The sequence below is a fragment of the Natrix helvetica genome, assembly GCF_964273705.1.
Source record: "Natrix helvetica genome assembly, chromosome: 5".
Lineage (NCBI taxonomy): Eukaryota > Metazoa > Chordata > Lepidosauria > Squamata > Natricidae > Natrix > Natrix helvetica.
In genome coordinates this window covers 64,766,354-64,790,148 of record NC_138551.1, presented here as the reverse complement: position 1 = coordinate 64,790,148, position 23,795 = coordinate 64,766,354, and the positions used below count along the sequence as shown (strand labels likewise).

Below are 23,795 nucleotides of genomic sequence, written 5' to 3'. Positions count from 1 at the left end.
AAAGTTTCCAAAAGTTAGTTTTAAAATATTTACTGTATATTTGTTTACAATACATTTTGGTGGGGTTTTATTTTAGTATTTTATTAAAATACATGCATAAACCAAGAGAGCTTGAAAAGAAAAATGCTGTCTTTCTACCTTCCTCATTGCAACTGCGTGGACTGAATATATGGACGCCCGAGAGGCTGCCAGCATAGATTTGAGAATGGGACCGTAGCTTAAACAGACATGTGCAGAAATAGCTAGCCTGCAAACCACTTCACTCTGGGCGTGCATATGTATGGCCATGCTTATGCTTAGGAATGAAAACAACCTCTGTCCTGTCATAATAGTAATAGCACTTAGACTTATACATCACTTCATAATGCTTTGCAACTCTCTCTAAATGGTTTAGAGAGTCAGCATATTGTCCCCAACAATCTGGGTCCTCATTTTACTAATCTCAGAAGGATGGAAGGCTGAGTAAAACTTGAAGCGCTCAGGATTGAACTCCTGGAGCTTGCAGTAATGCATTCTAACCACTGCACCACCTCGGCTCTATTGGTAGTTACCATATGATGGTCTTAAAGCAAGCAAGTTTCCCATCCAGCTCTAGGATGTTATGCCCAATTTCACCTTCTCTATGGCTAATTGTGTGTCTGCTATTTCAGGATACAGTAAGCTACCTATCACATCTGACATTATTTGATTTTTTAAATCTACAACTGGCAAGAAAAATGCAAGAGGCAAATGAGGATTATGCTATGGGAGGAAGATAAAGAAGCATGCAACTCAAACACATTGTGCTCTTTGTGATCTTTGTGTGGGTGAGAGAGACCACATACCCTATATGATTTCATTACTCATTTGCTTTAATCTTTGCGTTTAATTAGCTTCTCAGATTCACAGAATCATTTTGCAGATGAAGCTTATAATCATTGTATGAAAATTACAAAATACATTTCCAATAATCAAGTTACCATCACCAATACAAACATACAAGCGATACAAACAAATGCCTGCATTAGATGTTCTGTTTACAAAATGTTATTTTTAAGTTGGAAAAAAAATCAGCATCTTTATTTTAATGAATACAGTTCATTGCATGCAGCCCAGTATAACATTTATCAAAGCAAGGAATGCTTGATACAAACCCATTTTTTTAAAATAAAAAATATGCTGAATTTAATTAGCTGTCTAGGTCTAGAAGAGATTGCTGTCAGCAATACAAATGGGTACAGCAAGATATTCTGCTAATTTTCCTTCAATTGCCAACTACCTTCAGCTACTTCCCCACATAGTTTAGAGTTGTTAAAACTTCCACAACATTGAGTGGGAGCACACTGATCCCTATAACAGAAAAAGAAAAATTGCTTTTGCAAATACGATCCATTCACTGACCGTATTTTCCACTTGGAAAATATTATTTGCCTTTCACAGATAACAACACAAATAAACTTCTTTAAAAGATGTAATTCTTCACAAATTGGTTACCTGGCATACCAGTTAAATTTGCATTTATATTTCTGTTATTGTTAGGCTCAGAGCTACTCAAGAAGAAAAGGGGGAGACAAGCAAAGCCTTTTCATGCAGCATTAAAGATTTAGAGAAAAAGTAGAATACACGATGTGCAATATCCCACTCTTGACTGGGAAAGATATATATATGTTTGTGTGTTTGTGTGTGTGTTGTGTTTGTGCTGATAAATATATACATACATACATACATACATGCATACATACATACATACATACATACATATATATATACATACACACACCTTTCCCAGTCAAGAGTGGAATATTGCTCATCCCCAAAGACACTTTAAAAATGAGACAAAGTGCTTCAGCTGGTTATTGATATTTAAAAGATGACCAATGAGCTTATATTGTGGAGCCTTTGCGTTCTTATCCTCAGCACTGTCTCTCCCCTACCATCTCAAAATACATGATTATTATGCTGTCTGACCATAGCACACCACTTCTTCCTAGTAGCTAGACATATAAAATGTCTAAACAACTTTCACAAGTGTCATTTATAAGAGATTATGTTATACTCCCTGTGCAAATCATATCTCATTTTCATGCCCTTCTCTAAGAGACTTGGGCCAATAAGTACTGTATGTACGAATGTAGCAATAGCACTTAGACTTATATACTGCTCCATAGTGCTTTACAGCTTTAAATTACAATGTCCCAATGTTCTACTGTTGCTACTTTTCTCATGTTCTTTTTGTCTTCTTTACTCCTCTGTGCAAATGTGACAAATAATCTCCTTTTCAAATGATCTGTCTTACTTATTAGTAAGGGCAGATATCATACACAGGTGATTTACATATGTAAGACACATTTATATTTCAAATGCGCACTAAATAAAGTAGGCATTTAAATCTGTTGACACAATTTCTCCCAATGAGGTAGAATACATGAAGGCAAAGATTGTGACGATTGTGACGATCGCTAAAACAAGACCACTGATTTAACTGGAACTTGTATTTTTTCTTACCTACAGCTTCAAGAACCAACATTTTCACACATTGTTCAATGTAAAACACAAGTCTCTCGTCCTTACATATCATTTATGCCTTCTAACACATTATTCCAGAACTCATTGCAATCGTTCATATGTCAAATTTAATACAACTTTGCAGAAACTAATGTTCTGTTAATTGAGAATACTGGTAACTCTATTTCATTTATACAGGATGCTGAGGCTCGAACATAGAGTGTTGTATAAGGATAAAAGGGCTGCAATTGCAGGACTGTAATAAAGACTGGGACTCCCTCTTTGGGATTTAAGAGAAAGTTCTGAATTTGGGGTATATCTTTTATTGGATCTCCACTCCCTGCCGTCTTAGAAAGATCTCTGGCATTGGAAAGGAGAAAAAGGATAAAATTGGAAACTTGGCAGGCTCTGTATATATAAGAGCCAAACCTTTTTCTGTACTCAACTAAACCCAATGGAAAAAAAATAGAATTCAGAAGCTCCTAAAAAAAAACCCCACCCAAATCCTACAATATTAGTTCTAATGGGCAGGATAACGAAACTTGGAACAATGCAATAAAACTGGTGCTTCTGAATGACATTTATCTTGTCGTTCAATATTGGAGATCTCAAACAGTGGTAATCGGATTGCTCTGTTAGGAAATCTACCACACTACTAACAAGTATATATGCATGCATGCATACATACATAAGTATCTCATTTGAACAGCAAGGGATAAAAATCTGCTTTATCTCCCTAGTTACCCAATCAATGAGTATTTACTTTATCTAAATAATAAGATAATCATTTCAAGGACTGATTGTTACTATTAGTGCTCACATGCAAGTGCTGCAGAATATTTGAACATTCTTGAATATGCTCAGGTTTATCACTTTGATAAACAGAATTATAAAGGCCGCCTAGATATTTGATAGGCTAATATAGTGGATCTGAACTTGGGGTCTGCGAACCCTTGGGGGGGGGAGGCACAATGTCATTACAGGGGGTCCGGAAGCCTTAAAGAAATGTTATGATTTAAACCTTGAGTTAAGTCTTGGAGATCCATGGCCATAAAATGCATTTAAGAGGGGGGGGGGGCAGTCCATGGTGAAGAAAAGGTTGAGAACCACTGGGCTAATACAAAGGCAGGCAAGTTTGTTTCTTTATTTAAAAGGTAATGTGAAAGTCCATAAACTCTTATTTCAGTGATTGGGAAAACAAGCAAGCGTTCTTATGGTGTATTAATGATTCCTAGTAGTCCAGCCATTTACAATGCACTTTGTACAGAAAGTTGCACAATGATTAAATATTACTGTAATTTGGTACCTTGTTCTCAAACTATAATCTGCAACCCACAAAGAAGTGAAACCATATTTAGCTTTCTGAGAAGAAATCAGGTGGGCAACAGTCACTCAATTCCTGGAATTTCAATACTCTTGAGCAATGCACTTTGCAATAGTGTTTAACTGGATATTTGAAGTTCCTTCATATATGGTACCTGAAACAAACCATCAAGGGGAAAAAATGAATCAAGGAGGCACACAAAAACTGATTAAAGCACTTTCAGCTTTACTTTGCTATCCCACAATGTAAATGTAAGGGAGGCAATCAACTGTTGTTGGTCCTTTGTATAGTCCAGAAATGAAGCATAACCACAAATAAAAACTCTAACTTTATCATAAGCTTAAAGATAAAGGTTTTCCTCGCACATATGTGCTGGTCATTGCTGACTCTAGGGGGCGGTGCTCATCTCTGTTTCAAAGCCGAAGAGCCAGCTGTCTGAAGACGTCTCCGTGGTCATGTGGCCAGCGTGACTAAACGCCGAAGATGCACAGAGCGCTGTTACCTTCCCACCAAAGTGGTCCCTATTTTTGTACTTGCATTTTTTCTGTGCTTTCGAACGGCCAGGTTGGCAGAAGCTGGGACAAGTAACGGGAGCTCACTCCATTACATGGCGCTAGGGATTCGAACCGCTGAACTGCTGACCTTCTGATCGACAAGCTCAGCATCTTAGCCACTGAGCCCTTTTTATTATAAGCTTACATTAACATAATTTTGCAAGGTTGAAAATATTTGTCCTCTATGTTCCTTTTACTCCCTGGAAAACTAGGGAGGGTGCCTTCTGACTTCCCATGTCCCCTCATGGTTCTGAGAAATCATGCTGTTTGTCTAGTCAGCTCCTTCTCCTATCTCTCAATGTCATGCCCACAGGCTATTACATTGATACAGATGAAATTGATATATTTATGTCAATGCAACCTATATAAATGACAGTTCAGTGGAGTCAGGGATGTATTAATCAGTAAATCATTTACTGATGAAACAATGATTGCATTTATATAGTGTTCTAAAGCATAACACAGTTTATTTGATTTTGATTAACTGTGTATCAGCTCAGCCATAAGCCATGTTTTATAGCATTATGTGTGAACAAAACCATCATGGCTTATCTAACAAGGATATGAATTAATTAATTACTTAAATGAAAGGAAGAAATACAGATACATTGTGTGTGAAATTAGGAAAAAGAGAGGATGTAATTGAATTGAAGGAAAGTGGTATACACAGAATTGATGATAATATTCAGGGAAGTGAGAAGATAAACAAATGAAAAGGCTAAAATGGATGTAATAAGAATATTTGGTATGTTCACTACCTTGAGTTACTTATAAAGTAATAAAGGTAGGATAAAAATCTAATGAATAAATCGAATGAATAATAAAATATATACACATACACATGGATACAAAGTTACTGTGAACTTTAACTGCTCCTCCTCTAAGAAAATTAGGCAGCTTTCATTACCATATTTCCAACTCATCTTAGCCAACTATACCATTTTAAAAGAAAATTACTAAGGAAAAAGACAAGAAAAACTCCTTGTCAGACAAATGAAGAATTTGCCTCTGAATATCTATCAGCAAACTCTTAAAATTGATGCTTTTTAACAGCTTTGCAATAATTAAACTCTGAATTCAATGCAATGGAACATAGAAATACATCATATATAACTTACCAATCTTGCAGTCCCTGTAATATTTTTCAACTGGATAATCTTTTGTGAAGCCAACTCCACCCATCCATTCAATACATTTACTTGTTGTTAGAGTTGCAACCTTTAAGATATACAATAAGCCTGTAATGAGGGTTTATGAACTGTTTGATTTCTACTATTAACCAACCCTCTAATAAATATATTACAAAAGATACAAAACATTCATCAAACAAAGCAATGTTAAACTAATGATGCACAATTAAAGAGCCCTAAAGCTTATCGATCTCAAGTGGAAAACTATAATTCTTTTGACCATTTGAATTTTATTTCAGAGATATCAAATCTGTACAGGATTTACAGTCTTCAATAACATAAAATTTGTGGTGAAAACACATAATTTGTTCTAATTTAATTTCTTACATTATTAGCCAATGAAAGCCAGTTTGGTGTAGCAGTTAAGGCATGAAGCTAAAGATTGTGAGTTCTAATCTTGCTTTTCACACAAAGCCAGTGGGGTGCCTTTGATCTAGTCTTTTTTTTTCCAGCCCTAAGAAGCAATGCAAACCACTTCAAAAAAAAGTGCCAGAAAAACTGTAGGAAATGGTCCAAGGCCATTTTGGTCCAAGACTAAAAATATCTGCAAAAAACCAAACCTCCACTCACAAATCCTTTGGGGCTGGAGCAACATATACTATAAGCCCTAGTTAGCAAATAAACATACACATAATCAAAATGTATAATATAATTTCACTCTTTTAAAGTAGGAAATAATTTATTCTTTCTTTTTTAAATAATCCTAGGAAATATATGTAAGGTTTCATTTTTCATTTTTTCTGCCCTCCCCTCTACATAGCTGATTGAAACAAAGAGATTTGAGACCTGAAAGAAACAATAATTCCCCTTCGGTTCTTAAAATTTAAACAGACAAAAATAGAGATCTTACTTCTGCTGTGTAATATTTGGCCATGCTTGCTTGTTTTATAAATGGCTTCCCAGTTTCTGCAAATCGGGCTGCATTGTAGGTCAGCAACCTTGCAGCTTCAATCTGAGTGGCCACTTGAGCAATCTGATGTTGCAGTCCCTTAGAAATAAAACTTAGATTGAAACATTGCTCTCAGGAAAAAAAATTAACTCTGCTTTCAAAGCCATCAACAATACATGGAGTTCTCAATCTTATAGTCAAAATGTATAATATAATTTCACTCTTTTAAAGTAGGAAATAATTTATTCTTTCTTTTTTAAATAATCCTAGGAAATATATATCCTTGCAATTCTTAAGCAATCCTTTACTCAGTTATAAATCTAATTCTGCTTGAAAGTGCTTAGTCATGACTGAGTAGGTAAAGATTAGTGACTAGAATGGCCAAAATGGAATTAAAAACTAAAACAAGAAGGGGAAACCATTGTTGTCACAGTCGTTCATCAAAATTGGTTATATACAATGTTATATATAATATGTATTACAACTGCTACCTGACAATGCAGATGGATTCTGTAACAATTTTGTCATGACGTATGAAATAATAAGAGGCAAACTATTTTTACCTGGAACAGTAGAGACATTTTAGATATGTTGTTCAATTGAATATGTTGTGGTTATTATACATGGACTATCAATATATTATTTTGTAGTAATTACTCAGCATTAGCTGCAATAGAATTGTAACAGTACGGTATGGCTCATGGCTCATAATGTTTATCTCTAACAGCCATAATTATTTATATTTTAAGTTTATTATCTATTTCACAGAACATATCAATCAATACCTGAAAATCAAAAATGCTTTTTCCAAACTGGGTTCTTTCCTTTGTGTATGGGATAGTATGATCGAAACACCCCTGTGCTAATCCCAGCATCTGCGTGCAGTAAACAAGCATTGAAATTATTGCAAAGCACCTTAATTCACATAGCGACTTAATTTCATAGCAACTATTGCAATAGGTTTATCACTAAATAGCAGTTCTTTAAGGGCCGGTAATTTAATCCTAGATTTGTTCGTTCTAAAATAGGACTGGCATGCTGTCCTAACATAGTCAGTTAATATGATCCAGGGCCATGAAACATGGAAACTTTAATCCAGAAACATCTGGAAGCCATAAAATGCCTTATAAAATGCAGTTAAAAAAGAAGTTACTGAGGTGCAAAAATCCATATTATCATTGTCTTATTCTAACTAGGAAAATACTGCAGCAAAGAACAGATTACAGAGTTATTTGCTTTACTCCAAAGATTTGGATCAGTATTTTTGAAGGGAGGTCCTTCTGCAAAACAAAAGAAATCTAACTGCCAAATATGGGATTTCACAAAGAGACACAAATGTGTAAGAATGATTAGCTGTCTTTCTTCAGGAAAAAGTTACAAGCCTTCAAAATGGTTTTGAAAAACCGCTTATAGATACATATAAGAAATTCTAGGATGGTCTTAGCAGAGAAACTATTCTATTCAATGTAATTTTGAGGGATCTGTCACATCTAATCATTTATCCTCCAAACAGAAAGTAACTATAATATTTAATGTTAACATTAGCTGTGATTCAACAAATTATGGAACTAATTCCATGCCCCCAAAGAAGCTAGGACTTCAGTTGATTGAAAAATAGTTCCTTTCTTTTTTGATGATTATAGCAAACAAGACAGTCATGTTATAACTTTAGAGAAATCTACAATTGTACTTATGACAGCTGTAAAGATCAGAAGTCACATCTGTATATCAATTTTTTCTTTTCCAATTTTCTTCTTTTTCTTTTCTTTTTGCACCTTTCTCTCCCTCCACCTCCCCAATTTCCCCTTCTTCTGTTTTAGTTCTATTTTTCTTCTATTTTAATTTGTACTATTTTTTCCTGTTTCTTAAACTTTCAATAAAATAAAATTTAAAATAAAAATAGTTCCTTATTTTTCATAATGTGCCATTTTTTGAAACACATGGCATTTCCAAAGGTAGATTGCAGTATGTGACAGTTGTCTGTAGTTCAAAGGAGGAAAAAAGGCAAAAACTCCAGGCCATGTTTTTGAGCATGCCTAAAATTATTCTTTGTACTATTTGGTATGGTCAATACTTTTATCCCTAAGTATGCATTTCTTTGGAATCAACTGTTCTGCTCTCATTCCTGCTTAACTGACTTTCTCATGTATCTAAGCTCTCTTTGCATGTTGTTATTGAGCTTCTGTTTCAGCTTAATATTGCAGAGGCAATTGTTCTCAAAGGGGAACTCAAGGGTTAAAGTTCCTCTTTTATTGTGATTTGTCCATCGAGGGCAGCTATTTTCCAGTTTACTCACCTGCGCAGCTATGCCAATTCTTCCAGTATTCAGCATTCCAATAGCATACTTATAGCCATGACCAACTTGTCCCATTATATTGCTTTCAGGAACCTACAAAAACAGAAACAAAAACAAACAGAGTCAGTATTGACTCCTTTTTTGTTGTTTCCATAAGTCAAGAGGCCATTATTATGACACTGCATTCAAAAACAGTTTGGGGAAATATTTAGTTTTGAATGGCAATACAAATTTTAAAAATGAGTCAATTAAAAAGAGAACAGAAAATAAAAATGGTGCAGCTTTTGATATTCAGAAATTGGCTTTATGTTTGGGTCACTTATAAATTATGGCCATCTGCCTTCCAATTGACAATATATTTAATACATTAGTCCGTTACCCATCTACCATATACAAAATGCAAACCTGAGAACCATCATTCTCTTTCCAAATTCATGGGCTTCTGTAACTTTAGCCTGTTTTACTCTACCTTCACATTTTCAAACGTTACAGGACATGTAGATGCTGCTCTGATTCCCAATTTATCTTCTTTCTTTCCTACATGTAGCCCATCTGAATTACGGTCTACTATGAAACATGTAATTCCTTTATACCCCTAAGGCAAAAAAAGACAAATACAGTAATACATTAACCATGTTGGTGAGTGTATATACCACATAAATATATTCCAAACCTTGCAAAATAATTCATACTCAAAGTTCCATTAAAATAAGTGGGTCCTTCTTTAGGCATCCGTAACTGGGGATTACTTTTTTCCTACAGAGCTGATCCAACTGCAGTTCCTGCCACAGCGTTGCATTTTGTATCAAGACTTGCATGGATTCTCTATGCCAGAGTTAATATAGTTAATAGTGTCTAGTTTGGCAACACAATGTCCATACTATTCCAACACCACTTCTGGATCATCTGTGTAGACACACATACACACCTGAAATGAAATAAAAAGCTCCCAAAATTTTAAGCGACTTCAATGTAAATTGCTCATGGGTGATTTCAGGCAAGAAAACTAAAATTATATAAATTTTTGTTTTATTAAATGAGATTCAACGAGTTAGGAGCCTCGGTGGCGCAGTGGTTAGAGTGCAGTACTGCCAGCAACTACTGTTGACTGCCAGCTACCTGCAATTTGGCAGTTCAAATCTCACCAGGCTCAAGGTTGACTCAGCCTTCCATCCTTCTGAGGTGGGTAAAATGAAGACCCAAATTGTTGGGGGCAATATGCTGACTCTGTAAACCACTTAGAGAAAGCTGCACAGCACTGTAAAGCAACATATATGTCTAAGTGCTATTGCTAGTGCTATCTCTCGTGAGATTTGGCACTTTTATGAAACTTCAACTGCATTAAAAATGTGTGTTACTTTACAGCGTATGTTTCTGCAACATACTCCTTGACAGGTGAATAGATAGTAGCCTCTGATTTGAAGCAAACTTCAAATCAGAGAGCAAGGTATCTTCAAAACATTGAAGCAAAAGCATGATTTGTTTGCATTGCAATTGGATCACCTCTGCCTCCAAAGACAGTCCCTTCTTGAATAATCGTTTAGGCCACTAGAAAGTAGTCAAAACTTCACTCTTCAGTGTATACAATCTGCACAAAGTACCAACACCTTATTTCAAAGCATAGTAAGCTTTGCTGGTCTGAATTAACAGGCCTCCTCAGATGAAGGGGGAAAAAAACCCCTCTGGAACAGAGGCAAAGATCACAATTTCTGCCCCTATTTGTCTGCTGAAGTTTCCAAGCAGAAGAAGATACCCTATAAACCAGTGATGGCAAACCTATGGCACACGTGCCACCTGTGGAGCCATTTGTCAGGGCACGCGAGGCACTGCCCTGTCAGCTGGCCAGCACGCATGTGCACACTGGCCAGCTGAGTTCACCCTTTTTAAAAGCCATTTTTCGCTCTCCCCAGGCTCCTAGGGAGGGCGAAAAGAGCCCCCCCGCCGCCCTCCCCCGGAGGCCCTCCGGAGGCTTCATGAGCTTCCCTGAAGCCTCTGGAGTGCAAAAAACCGGCCCTACGGGCTGCTCGGAGGGTCGTTTCGACTGCTCCGGAGGCTTCAGGGAAGCGTCCTGAAGGTCCCTCAAGCCTTCAGAGCGCTCAAAATGACCCTCCGAGCAAAATGGAAGTCACTTCTGGTTTGGTTGGAGGTTCGTTTTGACTGCTCCAGAGGCTTCAGGGAAGCGTCCTGAAGGTCCCTGAAGCCTCCGGGAGGCTTCCGGCGGGGGGAAGGAGGCTGTTTTCGCCATCCCCAGGCTCCTATAAAGCCTCTGGAGCCTGGGGAGGGCAAAAAAAGCATGCAAAAAATGGGGGGAAGCACCTGTAGTGCGCGGATGCGCACTGGGGGGGTCATGCATTGCATTATGGGTGCGGCACGCCAGCACACTCCCCCCCTGCGCTCTCCCCACTTATGGCACGCAAGCCAAAAAAGGTTCACCATCGCTGCTATAAACTGAAGATTTGTATGAAAATGGCAATTAGAAAAGACTAGATGAAACGTTGGAATTATCCTATATTTTTAATCTTAGAATAACAATACATGTACAATCACATTGCTGTGATTTTTAACTACTTACTGCTGAAGGGTTTGTATTTGCCATCACCAAAAACATCCCTGCTTGTTCTGCAAAGCTAATCCACATCTTTGATCCATTGATGATGTAATAATCCCCTTGTTTTTCAGCACGGGTCTTCATGGAGAAGGCGTCACTGCCAGCTCCTGGTTCAGAAATGCAGATGGCGCCCATCTACCATTTAACAGAATTCAGAGGTCAGCTAATTCTACTGGGCACTGAAAATGTAGGTTTGGCAAAGTAATCAGAGAAAACTTTCCTTTTATGGTATTGGCCTTCAAAGAAGTCAAGACAATTTGTAAAATACAGAGGCAAGAGCTTGGTTACTACTGTAATGGCACAATTAGCTATTGATATTATGATAAAGACAGGTAATAAATCAAGATACGTTTGAAGAGTTTTGAAAGATATGCTATTCAAATGTAATTAGCCTGACTGCCTGTTCTATTTCACATACATATTTACTGCATATTTGATCACTTCAAAGATATTAATTTAAATCTGTGCAAAGATGCTCCCTCATTATATTTTTAAACATTATTTTTTAAAATTTATTAATGTTTGGTTTTTTATAGTCTATTTTTTATTGTATTCCATTCAGAGTCATGTTCATGAGGTACACAGCTATATAAATGTGATAAATAAAAGAAAATGAAATATTTAACAATTTTATAAAAAATAAACTTTAAAAGTAACATTTCAGACTTTATATAGCTTTTATCTTAAACCACTAGAATGACCTTGGCTTTCTAGTCAGTGAAATGCACTATAATTCTGAACTGCAAAATTTGCAAGTATCTAAGACAGCAAAAGTTCTGAGTAAGAGATTATGTTTTAAAACACAGAGATTTAATATCTAATAAATCAATAGCAACTCTACATACAGTAGGTAGTCGACTTACAACCATTCATGAAGAACAATTTGAAGTTAAAATAACACCGAAAAAAGTGACTTACAATCGATCCTCACACTTAGGAATATTGCAGCATCCCCACAGTCCCATGATCAAAATTCAGACGATTGTCAATCTGCAAGTATTTATGATAATTGCAGTGTATGGGGGTCATGTGATCAACATTTACAACTTTTCCAGCTGGCTTCCAACAAGCAAAGTGAATGAAGAAAGCTAGAGTCACTTAAACTGCAGTGATTCCCTTAATGACTATGGCAAAAAAAGATCGTGAAACTGGGTGCCACTTACTTAACAACTGCCTTGCGTAGCAACAGAAATTCTGGGTTTAATTGTGGCCCTAAGTCAAGGACTACTTGTAAAATTCAAATTGGGAGTATGTTAATGTTAACTGGAATATCATGGTGTTTCAAAGTAACCTGAATGCTAATGGAATCTTAATTTCATATTAATAGTTATATTACCCACCTACTAGTGATAATAAGTGATACTACTGAAACTTTGTAAATCTATGTTTTAATTTAGTCATCAATGTGCTTTACCTACCATATCTTTTGCCAGCCTGGGCAAATAGGCTCTCTTCTGTTCTTCTGTGCCATATGTTGTAAACATTTTATTAGTGAAAGTATTTTGGAGTTCGCACGCAAGTGATACAGATGGGTCAACTTTGGCTAACTCCTCAACTACCAGAATGGTAGAAAAAAAAGAAGATCCAGTTCCTCCATATTTTGCTTCAAGCTCAATACCCATTAACTAAGAAAAAAAATGGTTATAGAGAAGAAAAGTGTGTAAGGTGAGATTTATACCCCAATATAAAAATTCAAGTCAAAGCAAGAGCTACTGGCATCCAACTGAATTTCCAAGTAATTCCACAATTAGGGGTAATTACTTTAAATCTAGAAAGTCAATGGAATATTAGGCAGTAGACTTGAAATCAGTGATACATAAACCACTCTTGTTGATTGTGAAATCTTTATTCTTACTAAAGAATAATCAAAATGCTTGTTGCATACTACTACACATGTATCTTTCTGAATCTATTTCCACTGGAGCAATTTGTTAAATTGTCTCTCCTTTAAGTAGAACATAAAGAGTAAAATCTACAGGAAAAAATGAATGGAAACCAGCATTCTATCCCAACATTCACTCGGCAATGATCACAATTCATTTTTAGATTATACTACTCTACAGCAAACTATATTATTATAGCTAACAATCAATCAATATACTGTACGTGTATGGAGCTTATACTGTATAAAACCTGTATAAAAAAGAAGTTTAAGTCTTTAAGCATAAAAATCCTGTACAGACCCCTTGTTCAAATAGTCCGTGGAATAAAGAATCATCGAATTTTGCTTCAGCATCCATTTTTTGTACTAATGGAACAACTTGTTCTTGAGCAAATTTTTTTACTAGACAAAAGAAACAAAGATATAAAGGAACCAAGCTTTAATACATTTATATACATATTTAAACAGCAGACTAACTGACTGCCAATACAGTGCACAAACCTCCAAGCTGAGGGATACAAGGAACAATATATTGGCTTATAAGGTAGTCTCTAGCTTAAAGATATTAGCTTGTAAAGAACAATGCTAGAAGAACTGAATGTGTTGCACTCATATTATTAACATACATTTAATATAAACAACCCAGTGTTATGTCCTTCAGTTTGCACAGACTACTATTTGCACAATGCCCAGACAGGAGAAAATATTTCACAAATGACCCCATTTACAAACTACTAAAAAATTCTGGATTTGGAGTATTTCTCTATTAGGTACTTATATAATCTTTCAAAATCAATCTTCCATCACTGAGGTTCTGCAAAATCTGATCTTGTTACTGTTATATCAACACAGTAACAGTTGAACAATTCTAGATGTTTAAATCACTAGTGAGGATCCTACCAAATTTATAGAGGATTTTGCTGAAAGAATTTGAATATGCTTAATTACACTGGACACATTACCTGACTGTTTAATCATTAACTCTTCTTCTGTAAATGTCTGAAGTGGAGCACAAGTTAATCCTTCTTTGACTGTATGTGGTAAAGCTTCTGATTTGAAAGATTTAGAGAGACAAGAATGAGTGTTCCAATGATTTATGCAGAGAGGTATATTCCATCTTGGCTATGGGCAAAATATTTTAATAGAAAGAAAAAAAGAAAATACTTAGAGATAAGATTTAGATTCAACAAATAATTACATTTCATATAAAATCTACAGTTCTAATTTGTTCTACATGGCTGTGCTACATAATATATATATATATGGGCAATATTATATTTATTTTAAAAGGTGCTAAATATCTTGTCTTACAATGACTGCATATTTTCTCTTTGCCTTTTACTTCATTCTCAATTCAGCTATCTTACTTAGATCTATGAAAATGTATTAGAGTTCCCCAGTGAACTGGACGAACACAAGGTTCATTTAATGTGCAAATTATAATGTGTAAACACCCATTATTTTAAAAATGAGATTTATAACAAAATCTTGAGCCTCTTTACTCAGAATTAGTGCTGCATGCAAATAAGGCTCTGTCTTAAGCGCAATACTGTAAGGGCTCACTTCTGCAATTAATGAAAAATGGCACACATATTACAGAATATAATATATTGCATGCATCTGATGGTGCCAATGTGGCATATGCTTTAAAGCTTGCCTATTACAGAGTCCTTCCTCAGTATGAAAAGAACATTGGTGAGAATTTACTCTAATTACAGGGCTGTATCAGCCAAATCAAAAGTACTTCTGAATCTTTAATGTTGTGCAAGAGGAAAAATTTCAGCAATTGGATCTCTATGAAAATTAGTATAACAATATAGAAGCTCTGACATTCCTTTCACCTTGTTATCTTTCTTGGAGTTTCTCACTGAACAACCCTAACCCTATCTATACCCTTTATTATAGTACATATCACATCAACACATTCTTAATTTTAAAAGGTGACAATGCTTTAACACTGTATATCACCTGAACCCTGCAATCTCGGAACATAAAGCTGTGGACTGTGGCCATATTTTAGAGTTAACACAGAGTAAGGGAACAAACTCTAAACATGCCAAGTCTGGTTCCTCATCTATTCTCCCACTCGGTCCTATAAATAACAATACAATACAATACAGTAGTAGAGTTGGAAGGGACCTTGGAGGTCTTCTAGTCCAACCCCCTGCCTAGGCAGGAAACCCTATACGGTTTCAGACAGATGGCTATCCAACATCTTCTTAAAGACTTCCAGTGTTGGGGCATTCACAACTTCTGGAGGCAAGATGTTCCACTGATTAATTGTTCTAACTGTCAGGAAATTTCTCCTCAGTTCTAAGTTGCTTCTCTCCTTGATTAGTTTCCACCCATTGCTTCTTGTTCTACCCTCAGGTGCCTCGGAGAATAGTTTGACTCCCTCTTCTTTGTGGCAACCCCTGAGATATTGGAACAATGCTATCATGTCTCCCCTAGTCCTTCTTTCTCTTAAACTAAACATACCCAGTTCCTGCAATCGTTCTTCATATGTTTTAGTCTCCAGTCCCCTAATCATCTTTGTTGCTCTTCTCTGCACTCTTTCTAGAGTGTCCACATTTTTTCTACACCATGGCGACCAAAACTGAATGCAGTATTCCAAGTGTGGCCTTACCAAGGCATTATAAAGTGGTATTAACACTTCACGAGATCTTGATTCTATTCCTCTGTTAATGCAGCCTAGGACTGTGTTGGCTTTTTTGGCAGCTGCTGCACACTGCTGGCTCATATTTAAATGGTTGTCCACTAGGACTCCAAGATCCCTTTCACAGTTACTACTACTGAGCAAGGTACCATCTATACTGTACCTGTGCATTCCATTTTTGTTGCCTAAATGTAGAACCTTACTCTTTTCACCATTGAATTTCATTTTATTAGATAGTGCCCAATGTTCAAGTTTGTCAAGATCCTTCTGTATCTTAAGCCTATCTTCTGGAGTGTTGGCTATTCCTGCCAGCTTGGTGTCATCTGCAAATTTGGTGAGTTCCCCATTTATTCCCTCATCCAAATCATTGATAAAGATGTTGAAGAGTACTGGGCCTAAACAGTTTCTAATTCCTTGTCAAGGTTCATGCATTGTAACACACAAGTAAATTCGGTGTTGCAAGCCACAATGTTTGTTTCACACAACAGTCCAAGCCAAAATATCTGGTTTAGAATAATCTCAGGATTTGCAAAACTGCCTTCCTAACATCCTGGCCTCATTCCCACGGCAAAAGGACACGATTCGTCTCGATTCGTGCCCTCGGACCAGCAACATCTCTCGCCGATCACCTAGTTATTTGAACATCTGCATGTGCCAGGCACCTAGCGCGACACCCTTGGGCGTGTTAAACTTGCGCTCTGCCACGGAGCCATCCAGGGCGGCAGTTCTTCGCCTCTCGCCCTTACAGGTTTTACAGCCCCTTACTTTCCTGCAGGATCTCAGCAAAGCCAAAGCTCCCACAGGTGCCATCGTTGACGTCTACCGCAGTCTCGCTCCTGGCTTCTCCCAATTCGCCTTCTTGGTTCTGTCCCGCCTCTCAGTCGCGCAAGGTTAGATAAGCACAGATTTGCATTAGGACCTCAAAGAGATAAGAGATGGTGCTGTTTTCTTCCCCTCACTTCTGGTTCCCGTTGGAATCCATTATCTGCGGGGCTGGTCACTCATTTCATCCTTTCTAGAGGAAACCTTGCCATTTGCCCAAGCGACGGACCTTTGCTTCAAAAACGATGCTCAGGTAGACAGCGTTATGCCCACCAAAACGACTGCTTTAATCCCGTTTTTCTCCCGCCCGCTCCGGAGCCTATCTGGCGTTTGAGAGCCAGAATATTTTAAAAACACACACACATATACACAAAACCATGAACTCTTTGGGAAATCCTCCTTAAAGCCCTTTTCCATGGTCCGAGCGGGACGCGCCTTGTCGAACTCTCGCGGGACTTTGTTAAGGAGAAGTGATAGGTTACGTTTAAGCTCCGGGAGACACAACAAACATGGAGGCGGCAGCAGCAGCGACGAGAGTTGGGGGCCCGGGTGACTGCAAAGTGCAGCGGCGGTGAGTCACGGAAGAAGGCTGCGTCGTCCTCCGGGCGTCTTTTTCTTCCTCTTTCTCGGTCACCGGTGAATTTAAGAAGGTGGCAGCAGGCTAGTCTAGCTCCTTGCGGCTGGCGGGAGACGGCAAGTCAAGGGCAAAAGGCTGGCGTGTCCCGGGAGGCGCCTTGAAGAGCCCGCGGGCGAAAGGACGCGCGGGAGCTCCGTGACGAGTTTGGAGCCGTGACTTTTTAAGCCCTTTCCCGGGAAGGGGGGAAAAAAACGGCCAGCTGCGGGCAGCCTCGCATCGCCCCGCTGCGCCAAAGAGGATCCTCGGCAGTCCGTCGAGTCCTGTAAGCGAGGAAAGCCGAACCCCCCTTCGGTTGCAAAGCAGCCTTCCCCCCCGTTGAACCCCGTCACCCTGGCGACCATGCCAGGACCGCGTTTTCTTGAGAGGGGGGTGTCTGTCTCGGGAGGGTTAGGTGATGCCCAACTTTGGAGCGAGAAAACGGCTGCTGCCAGAAGTTAAACCCTGGAGAGCTGCAGACGTTGAGAGGGTGTCGGAAATGGGGTTTCTTCCCCCCCTTTTCTTCTGTGTCTCTGTAGGGTCTACAACAATGTTTGTGTTAATAAGGAGTGTAGTAGTCTGAGGCGGTTAAGTGTGTGAGGAAGTGAAGGTCTAGTAAGCTAGGAAAGAAAAAGGCTGGGTACAAATGGCTCGTCAGTAAGGAAAGGAAAAGGTATAGGAATAAGACGCAATAAAAAGGTATAGGAATTTACCAATGTTGCTTCTTATTCGAAAACCTTTTCCTTTCCTTACTGACCAGCCATTTTTACCCAGCCTTTTTTCTTTCATGGCTTAGTAGACCTTCACTTCCTCACACGCTTAACCGCCTCAGACTACTACTACTAACCCTATTAATACAAACCCTAGACCCTACAGAGACGCAGAAACACTTGAAGGGGGGGGGGAACCCCAATTCTGACACTTTTTCACATGCTTAACCGGCTTAGACAGCTACCCTCTCCTTTCTGTTTAACACAAACGGAGACTTGGCAACGCCAGCGGACTACTCAGCCTTTGAGAGGTTCATTGCGTCTACATATCTGTGTGTGGCTAACATGTGGACTGGCTGGCAGCTAAGCAAAAAAGGGAAAGTGCGGGCAGTCCTCGACTTACAACAGTTCATTTGGTGACTGTTCAAAGTATTACAAACGCACTGAAAAAAAGTGACTTATTGTTTTTCCACATGTACAACCGTTGCAGCATCCCCCATGGTTCACATGATCAAAATTCAGATGCTGGGCAACATTTAGACTGGCTGCAGTGCCCTAGAATCATGTGACCAGCTTTTGCAACCTTCGGACAAACAAAATCAATGAGCATTCCAGATTCGCTTAACAACCATGCTATTAACTTAACAAATGCAATGATTCACTTAACGGCTACGGCAAGAAAATTCCTAAAATGGCGCAAACTCACTCAACAAATGTTTCACTTAGCAACAGAAATTTTGGGTTCAATTGTAGTCGTAACTCGATCTTAGTGATAAGAATGTAAGAAATAGGAATTGCATTCAATGTTTGTAGCATAAGAGCTCTGGTAAGGTGGAAAAGCATTAAGCCAGTTTTTGTGTGGGCCTGAAGAAAGGAAGGCCAGAGACTAAGTAAGTCATAGAGCAGGCCTTTAGAGTTCTGGTGAATGAAAAATCTGAGTTCTATTCCAACTGCCTACTCATCCTCCATATGGTCTCCCAGCATTTATAGTAATTATATGAAAGTGACTGTAACCATAACTGCACAGAATTGCACAGGGAACGTAACTAAATAAGTGTTAGCAAATGAAGTGTTTTTTTCTAACAGGATTGCACAGAATTCATACAGCAGAACATTCAAGGTACTGATGAAGGTACAGTAGGTTCCTCTCCTTCGTATCTTTTCAAGTTTTGTTGACTATGTAAGGAAGGGAAATAGGTCGAGAGTTACCAAGAAGGTTAAGAGTAGCAGCTATTAGGGCGGTGCAAAAGGGTGCTTTAACTACTGGCAGTTTCCCCTTGAGGGATTAAGATATTTTCATGCCCTTACCTCTTCAGGGTTTTCTCAGTTTATCTGAGCGTGCATCAAAAATATTTCCAGAAGATTGCCACTTAAGTGAAAGAAACAGCCAAATGATTTATGAAACCTTAATCAATCCAGTACCCTCTGTTGAATGAACATTGTAAGGAGGAATAGACTAATTATCATAATCATAATGTAATTTCCTGCCTCTGCTTTAAGTGCCACTTCAATCTATAAATCAGAAATTAAACTCTACCATGGAATCAGAGATGTAGAAATAGTTCCTAACTGGATCTTTGGATTTTGATTTGAAGCAAAGATGATATAGCTTGCTTATTCCTTTTCTCTGGAAATAAAAGTCACCTACTGTGAATAAAGTAAAATGTATTTTATAAAGAAGAAATATATACTTTCATGGCGTTTCTTTTGCACAGATTTTTTTTCATGTGTTTCTTTTATTTGTTATCTCCATTTTAGTTTGATAAATTATTTTAGCAAAAAAAAATAGCAACACGGAGTCATAAATATAGATTTATATGGACAAGATTAGACAAATCTCAAATTAAAGAGACATGAGCATTGCACTATTATATATGTTCTATGCAGAAGAGAGTAAATTCAATTACAGAAACACCAGAGTTAAAAAAAAAACGAATCACATTCAGTTTACAACCTAGGTTTGTTTTTGCATATAGTATTTTTGAATTTTGGCTGAAATAATTTTCCCACTAAGATAAATAGAAAAAAAAGTATCCCCCCAACCCCATGGAAAATTAGTGTAGGGATAGTTTATATTGATATTGTAGATTGTATGCATTATAGTGAGAATGTTAGTACTGGAGAATACTAGTTTTATACCTTACTACTACAGACATGATATGTAATGTAACACCAACTCTATTGAAATATGTTATTCTGCCATATTATTTAAAGACAAATTACATACACATCACATATTTTAGAACGTGGACATGCACAGAAAAGTAAGATAATATAACTATAGACCAAAGAAATTAAAGACAATTAAAAGAAATAATTAAAATTAGTTTACCTCAATATCATTTGCTTCTCCCAACACTTCTATCCTTGTTTCCATCATGTCCATTAGCATTCCATATATTGCCTTTTATTCTTTAAAGTCACTGTTCTGTCTTCCATCCAACCATGATTTTCTTGGTCCTCTCTTTTCTCACAGCTGTTCAGTTTTGTTTTATACATTTGATATGCAATTTATTCATTCAATGAATATGATTAGACCATCTCTATTTTCCTTTTAGTGGCTTACAACCTGAGGTTTCCTGGTGGTCTCTCATCTGAATTTTTTTTCTTTTAGAAGTGATTGTTTTAAAAGTTGTTAGTGAATATTGTGACATAGCCATCTTGTAGGTAATTTCACGTAAATTGTAGTATTCAGTTCTAAGGTTTTGTGCATAACTCCTTGTTAGATCACTAGGTTTATGATTTACTTCATTTAGATTTCAATTTTATACTATAGAGGTGTTTTTATTATAAAAAAACTATAGAAGTGTTTTTTATTTAGTGAATATTGTGACATAGCCATCCTAGATCTTGTAGATAATTTCACATAAATGGTAATATTCGTTCTTAAGGTTTTGTGCATAACTCCTTGTTAGATCACTGTTTATGATTTATTCCATTTAGATTTCAATTTTATAATTCTATAGAGGTGTTTTTTGAGGGTGTATGGATAAAACATGGTAGTGTGGAATTACCTGTTCTAGGGTAGGGACAGGACTCCAGTCCCTGTGGAAATCCCTTCAATTTATGACTTGCTAATATTAGGAAATTCAGTTCTATTAGGGACATTTTATGCACAGCTCATGGGAGAATCTGAATTGGAAGAAATATCCAAACATGGGAAGTAGAATACCATCTCCATAGATGGCACACATCATCCCCATTCCCCCTGCACCAACTTCTCAAATTGATTGTAAAGGAAAAGAAAATGGTTTTAAGAAATAGAAGCTTAAGGAAGACAGGAAAGTACCTGTTCGTCTTTCTGTCCTGCTTGTATACACTCAGGATGAAGTGGTAGCAGTGCTTTGTGAGCTTAAAAAGTAATAATTTTCTTCCTGCTATTTCTGTCTAAGTAAAATTTTAGGAGGCTGATGATAGTGGAAAGAAAATCAGTAAAAGTTTTTATTAATATATAATTTGAAAAAAATGTGGTTTTGAAAATGATACAAGATTAAGGTAGTCCATTTCCTTGAGCAACCGAAAATTTCATTAGAAATGCTGTGGAGTTGTGTTAGTGTCCCTGCAATACCTTAAGGTGTATAGCGTTGACAGTGCTTATGAGGAGTAAAATAGGAAGAAGGAGAAGGAAACCCACATCCATTTACACAGGTGTTTGCACATAACATTTTCACTTCTTTTTGTTTTGGGATTATTAGGGGCTTTAGATTAAATCAGGAATGCAACATACTTTTATCAGTTCTTGGTGTTTATGGGCTACATCCTGGTACAAGGATTACAAACAATATGTGTGTTGCTTTTGCTAAGAAATACCTGCAAATTGTATGAAGTTATTGAAGCTTAAATACCAGAATTATTATTTGGGGACATTCATATGATTCTCCAAGTGTGAGTTCAGATAGTTCCCCTTATCTGATGAGCTATTTCAATTATTTCAGGAAAGGTACTTTAAAGATGGCAGTTTATCTTTGCTGGAAGCAATTCAAGGATCGTAACACATTTTTTTCCTAATAGCTATCTGCTATAACTATTAGCTTCTAATACAGAAAAAAAATCATAAGACAGTACTATGACTGAACAAGAATAGTGTCAAAGGGTAATCATGAGGATTCAGAATCAAATCTTATTCAGCTGTGAATCTCATTTAATGACATTGAACTATCAGTCACTTAGTCTAATCTATTTCATGCTAAAATAAAGTGGAGAGCAAGAGAACTGTTAACAATATGAAATCCCTTGGAGAAGAATGAATAAAATATAATAATAAAAATTAACTTGTGGAAAAGAATGATTTTTTTTGAGATCTTAAGGTATTCCAATTACCAGTTATGTAATTGGAATTTGACCTAATGATAATCCTTTGAAATTTAAATGTTTGAAATCATCTAGTGGGATTGAGGAAGGAATCTTTCTAGGGAAGCATTGCTATTTTCTGTATCACTGTTAAGACTGAACTAGTTGGAATTCCCAGAAGAGATGAGAGACATGATATATATACAGTATTAGAATGAATGAATGTATGTTTCTTCCAGAGTAGTTATGGAAACTTTCCTTTTTCTGGGGCCACACTAGCATTTCCTAAATTACATAAAAAGCTTGACTAGTAAAAATATAAGTTATTCTTCTGTTAAAGTGCATAAGCAAATATCACTTTTAATTAAAATATATGTCCTGGTTTCATTTTCTTGCAGGATGATTGTAGCGGCATTAATGAGAAAAATGTATTTCCAAGTATGATGGAACATAAATCTCAGAAGTGGATTTTTGCCTCTGTCAGTGATTTGAAGCTGTTTTGGACTAAAGTAATTAAGGTAATTTATATAACTTCAAATAGATTTTTATTATTATTTTATTGTTATAAGACAAATTATAAAGAATACTACATGTATATTATTAATATTGTAATGTTTAGATAACTTAGACCTTTAAAGAAAGAAAAATAGAAAAGATTTATATCAGTATTAACTATGATTTGATGTTAATAAACATAAGATCATAAGGTTGTTTAAATTTTACACCTAAAGCTAAATGGAGCATTAATAAGCAACTGAAAAATCAAAATATTTGGTGTACAATTAAGCTATTTCTGTCTTAAGCTGAATAATTAATACAAATGTTTCTACTGAATTGGTTTTTTGTATATGATGAGAAAAAGAAAACAAAGCAAAATGGACAGTGGCAACCAAAAAGTTTTAAATAGTTTTTAGGGACCTTCAAATTTTCTTGTAGTGTCATTGGGTATGAATTACAGGACTATTACTACTAATAATAGAATAATTTTGCAACAAATACAATATTACAATAAGTTAGAGAAAGAGAAAGATTTAAGAGATGGGAATTTTGACCATTAGTAGAGGAAAGAGGTTAAAAGATAGAGATTAATTGTATGGGATTTTGCTTCTGAATTTCTTAGATCCATGTTTATTACAATTTTGAGTTTATCAGTTTTTTTTTTTTTTTTTTGCTGTCTTTGAACAGTTGCTTGTTAAACTTGAGTAATTGTTAACAAGTCTTAGCATACTAAAGGATGACTTTCTATTGACACTACTTGGAAGTAGAAAAAATAATTAAAATCCACTTGTTACAAGATACGGTTATATCTACTGCCTTTTTTTAACCTTATAATCTAAAAATGAAACTTCAAAAACAAAAAGAACCAAAAATACCCAAACAGTATAAAGACTAGAGATACAGGTACAGATACAGACAAAACATTTTGAGTATAAAGTAATATTTCTCAACCATGGCAACTGTTTAGTTGTTTAAGAAT

At 36.6% G+C, this 23,795-nt stretch overlaps 2 protein-coding genes across 7 annotated transcripts in view; one reads left to right on the top strand and one right to left on the bottom strand.

Moving 5' to 3' along the window:
* Positions 1-830: 830 nt before the first annotated feature.
* ACADSB (acyl-CoA dehydrogenase short/branched chain) lies at positions 831-17,208 on the bottom strand. 2 transcript variants are annotated; one of them, XM_081953889.1, is made up of 11 exons: positions 17,075-17,208; positions 14,190-14,349; positions 13,529-13,629; positions 12,764-12,970; positions 11,310-11,480; positions 9,207-9,332; positions 8,738-8,830; positions 7,227-7,316; positions 6,403-6,540; positions 5,481-5,580; positions 831-3,962 (listed from the first exon to the last, which is right to left on the bottom strand). In XM_081953889.1, exons 1-11 carry the CDS (start codon positions 17,120-17,122, stop codon positions 3,892-3,894), a joined length of 1,305 nt encoding a protein of 434 aa, XP_081810015.1. In that variant the 5' UTR covers positions 17,123-17,208; the 3' UTR covers positions 831-3,891. The 2 variants fall into 2 exon arrangements, with proteins under 2 accessions (XP_081810015.1, XP_081810016.1); XM_081953890.1 differs by lacking the exon at positions 17,075-17,208 and adding an exon at positions 16,649-16,781.
* The window catches only part of IKZF5 (IKAROS family zinc finger 5), a 14,597-nt gene continuing 7,639 nt past the window's right edge, over positions 16,838-23,795 (top strand). Inside the window, exons 1-2 of one of the 5 annotated variants that reach the window (XM_081953894.1) lie at positions 16,838-16,958; positions 22,717-22,836. The gene's annotated coding sequence lies outside the window, so the exon portion shown is untranslated. Of the gene's footprint in view, positions 16,959-17,133; positions 17,277-17,556; positions 17,605-19,141; positions 19,161-21,080; positions 21,388-22,716; positions 22,837-23,795 lie in introns of those variants that run through there. The other 4 variants (XM_081953891.1, XM_081953892.1, XM_081953895.1 and 1 more) reach the window with 4 other exon arrangements.

Coding starts and splice junctions, on each gene's coding strand:
- ACADSB (XM_081953889.1), bottom strand. CDS start 17,122: ATGGAAAAGGGCTTTAAGGAGGATTTCCCAAAGAGTTCATGGTTTTGT. Junction 11,481..12,763: donor CCAGGCTGGCAAAAGATATG/GTAGGTAAAGCA, acceptor GTTAAATGGTAG/ATGGGCGCCATCTGCATTTC. Junction 8,831..9,206: donor TAACGTTTGAAAATGTGAAG/GTAGAGTAAAAC, acceptor CTGTTTTTGTAG/GTTCCTGAAAGCAATATAAT.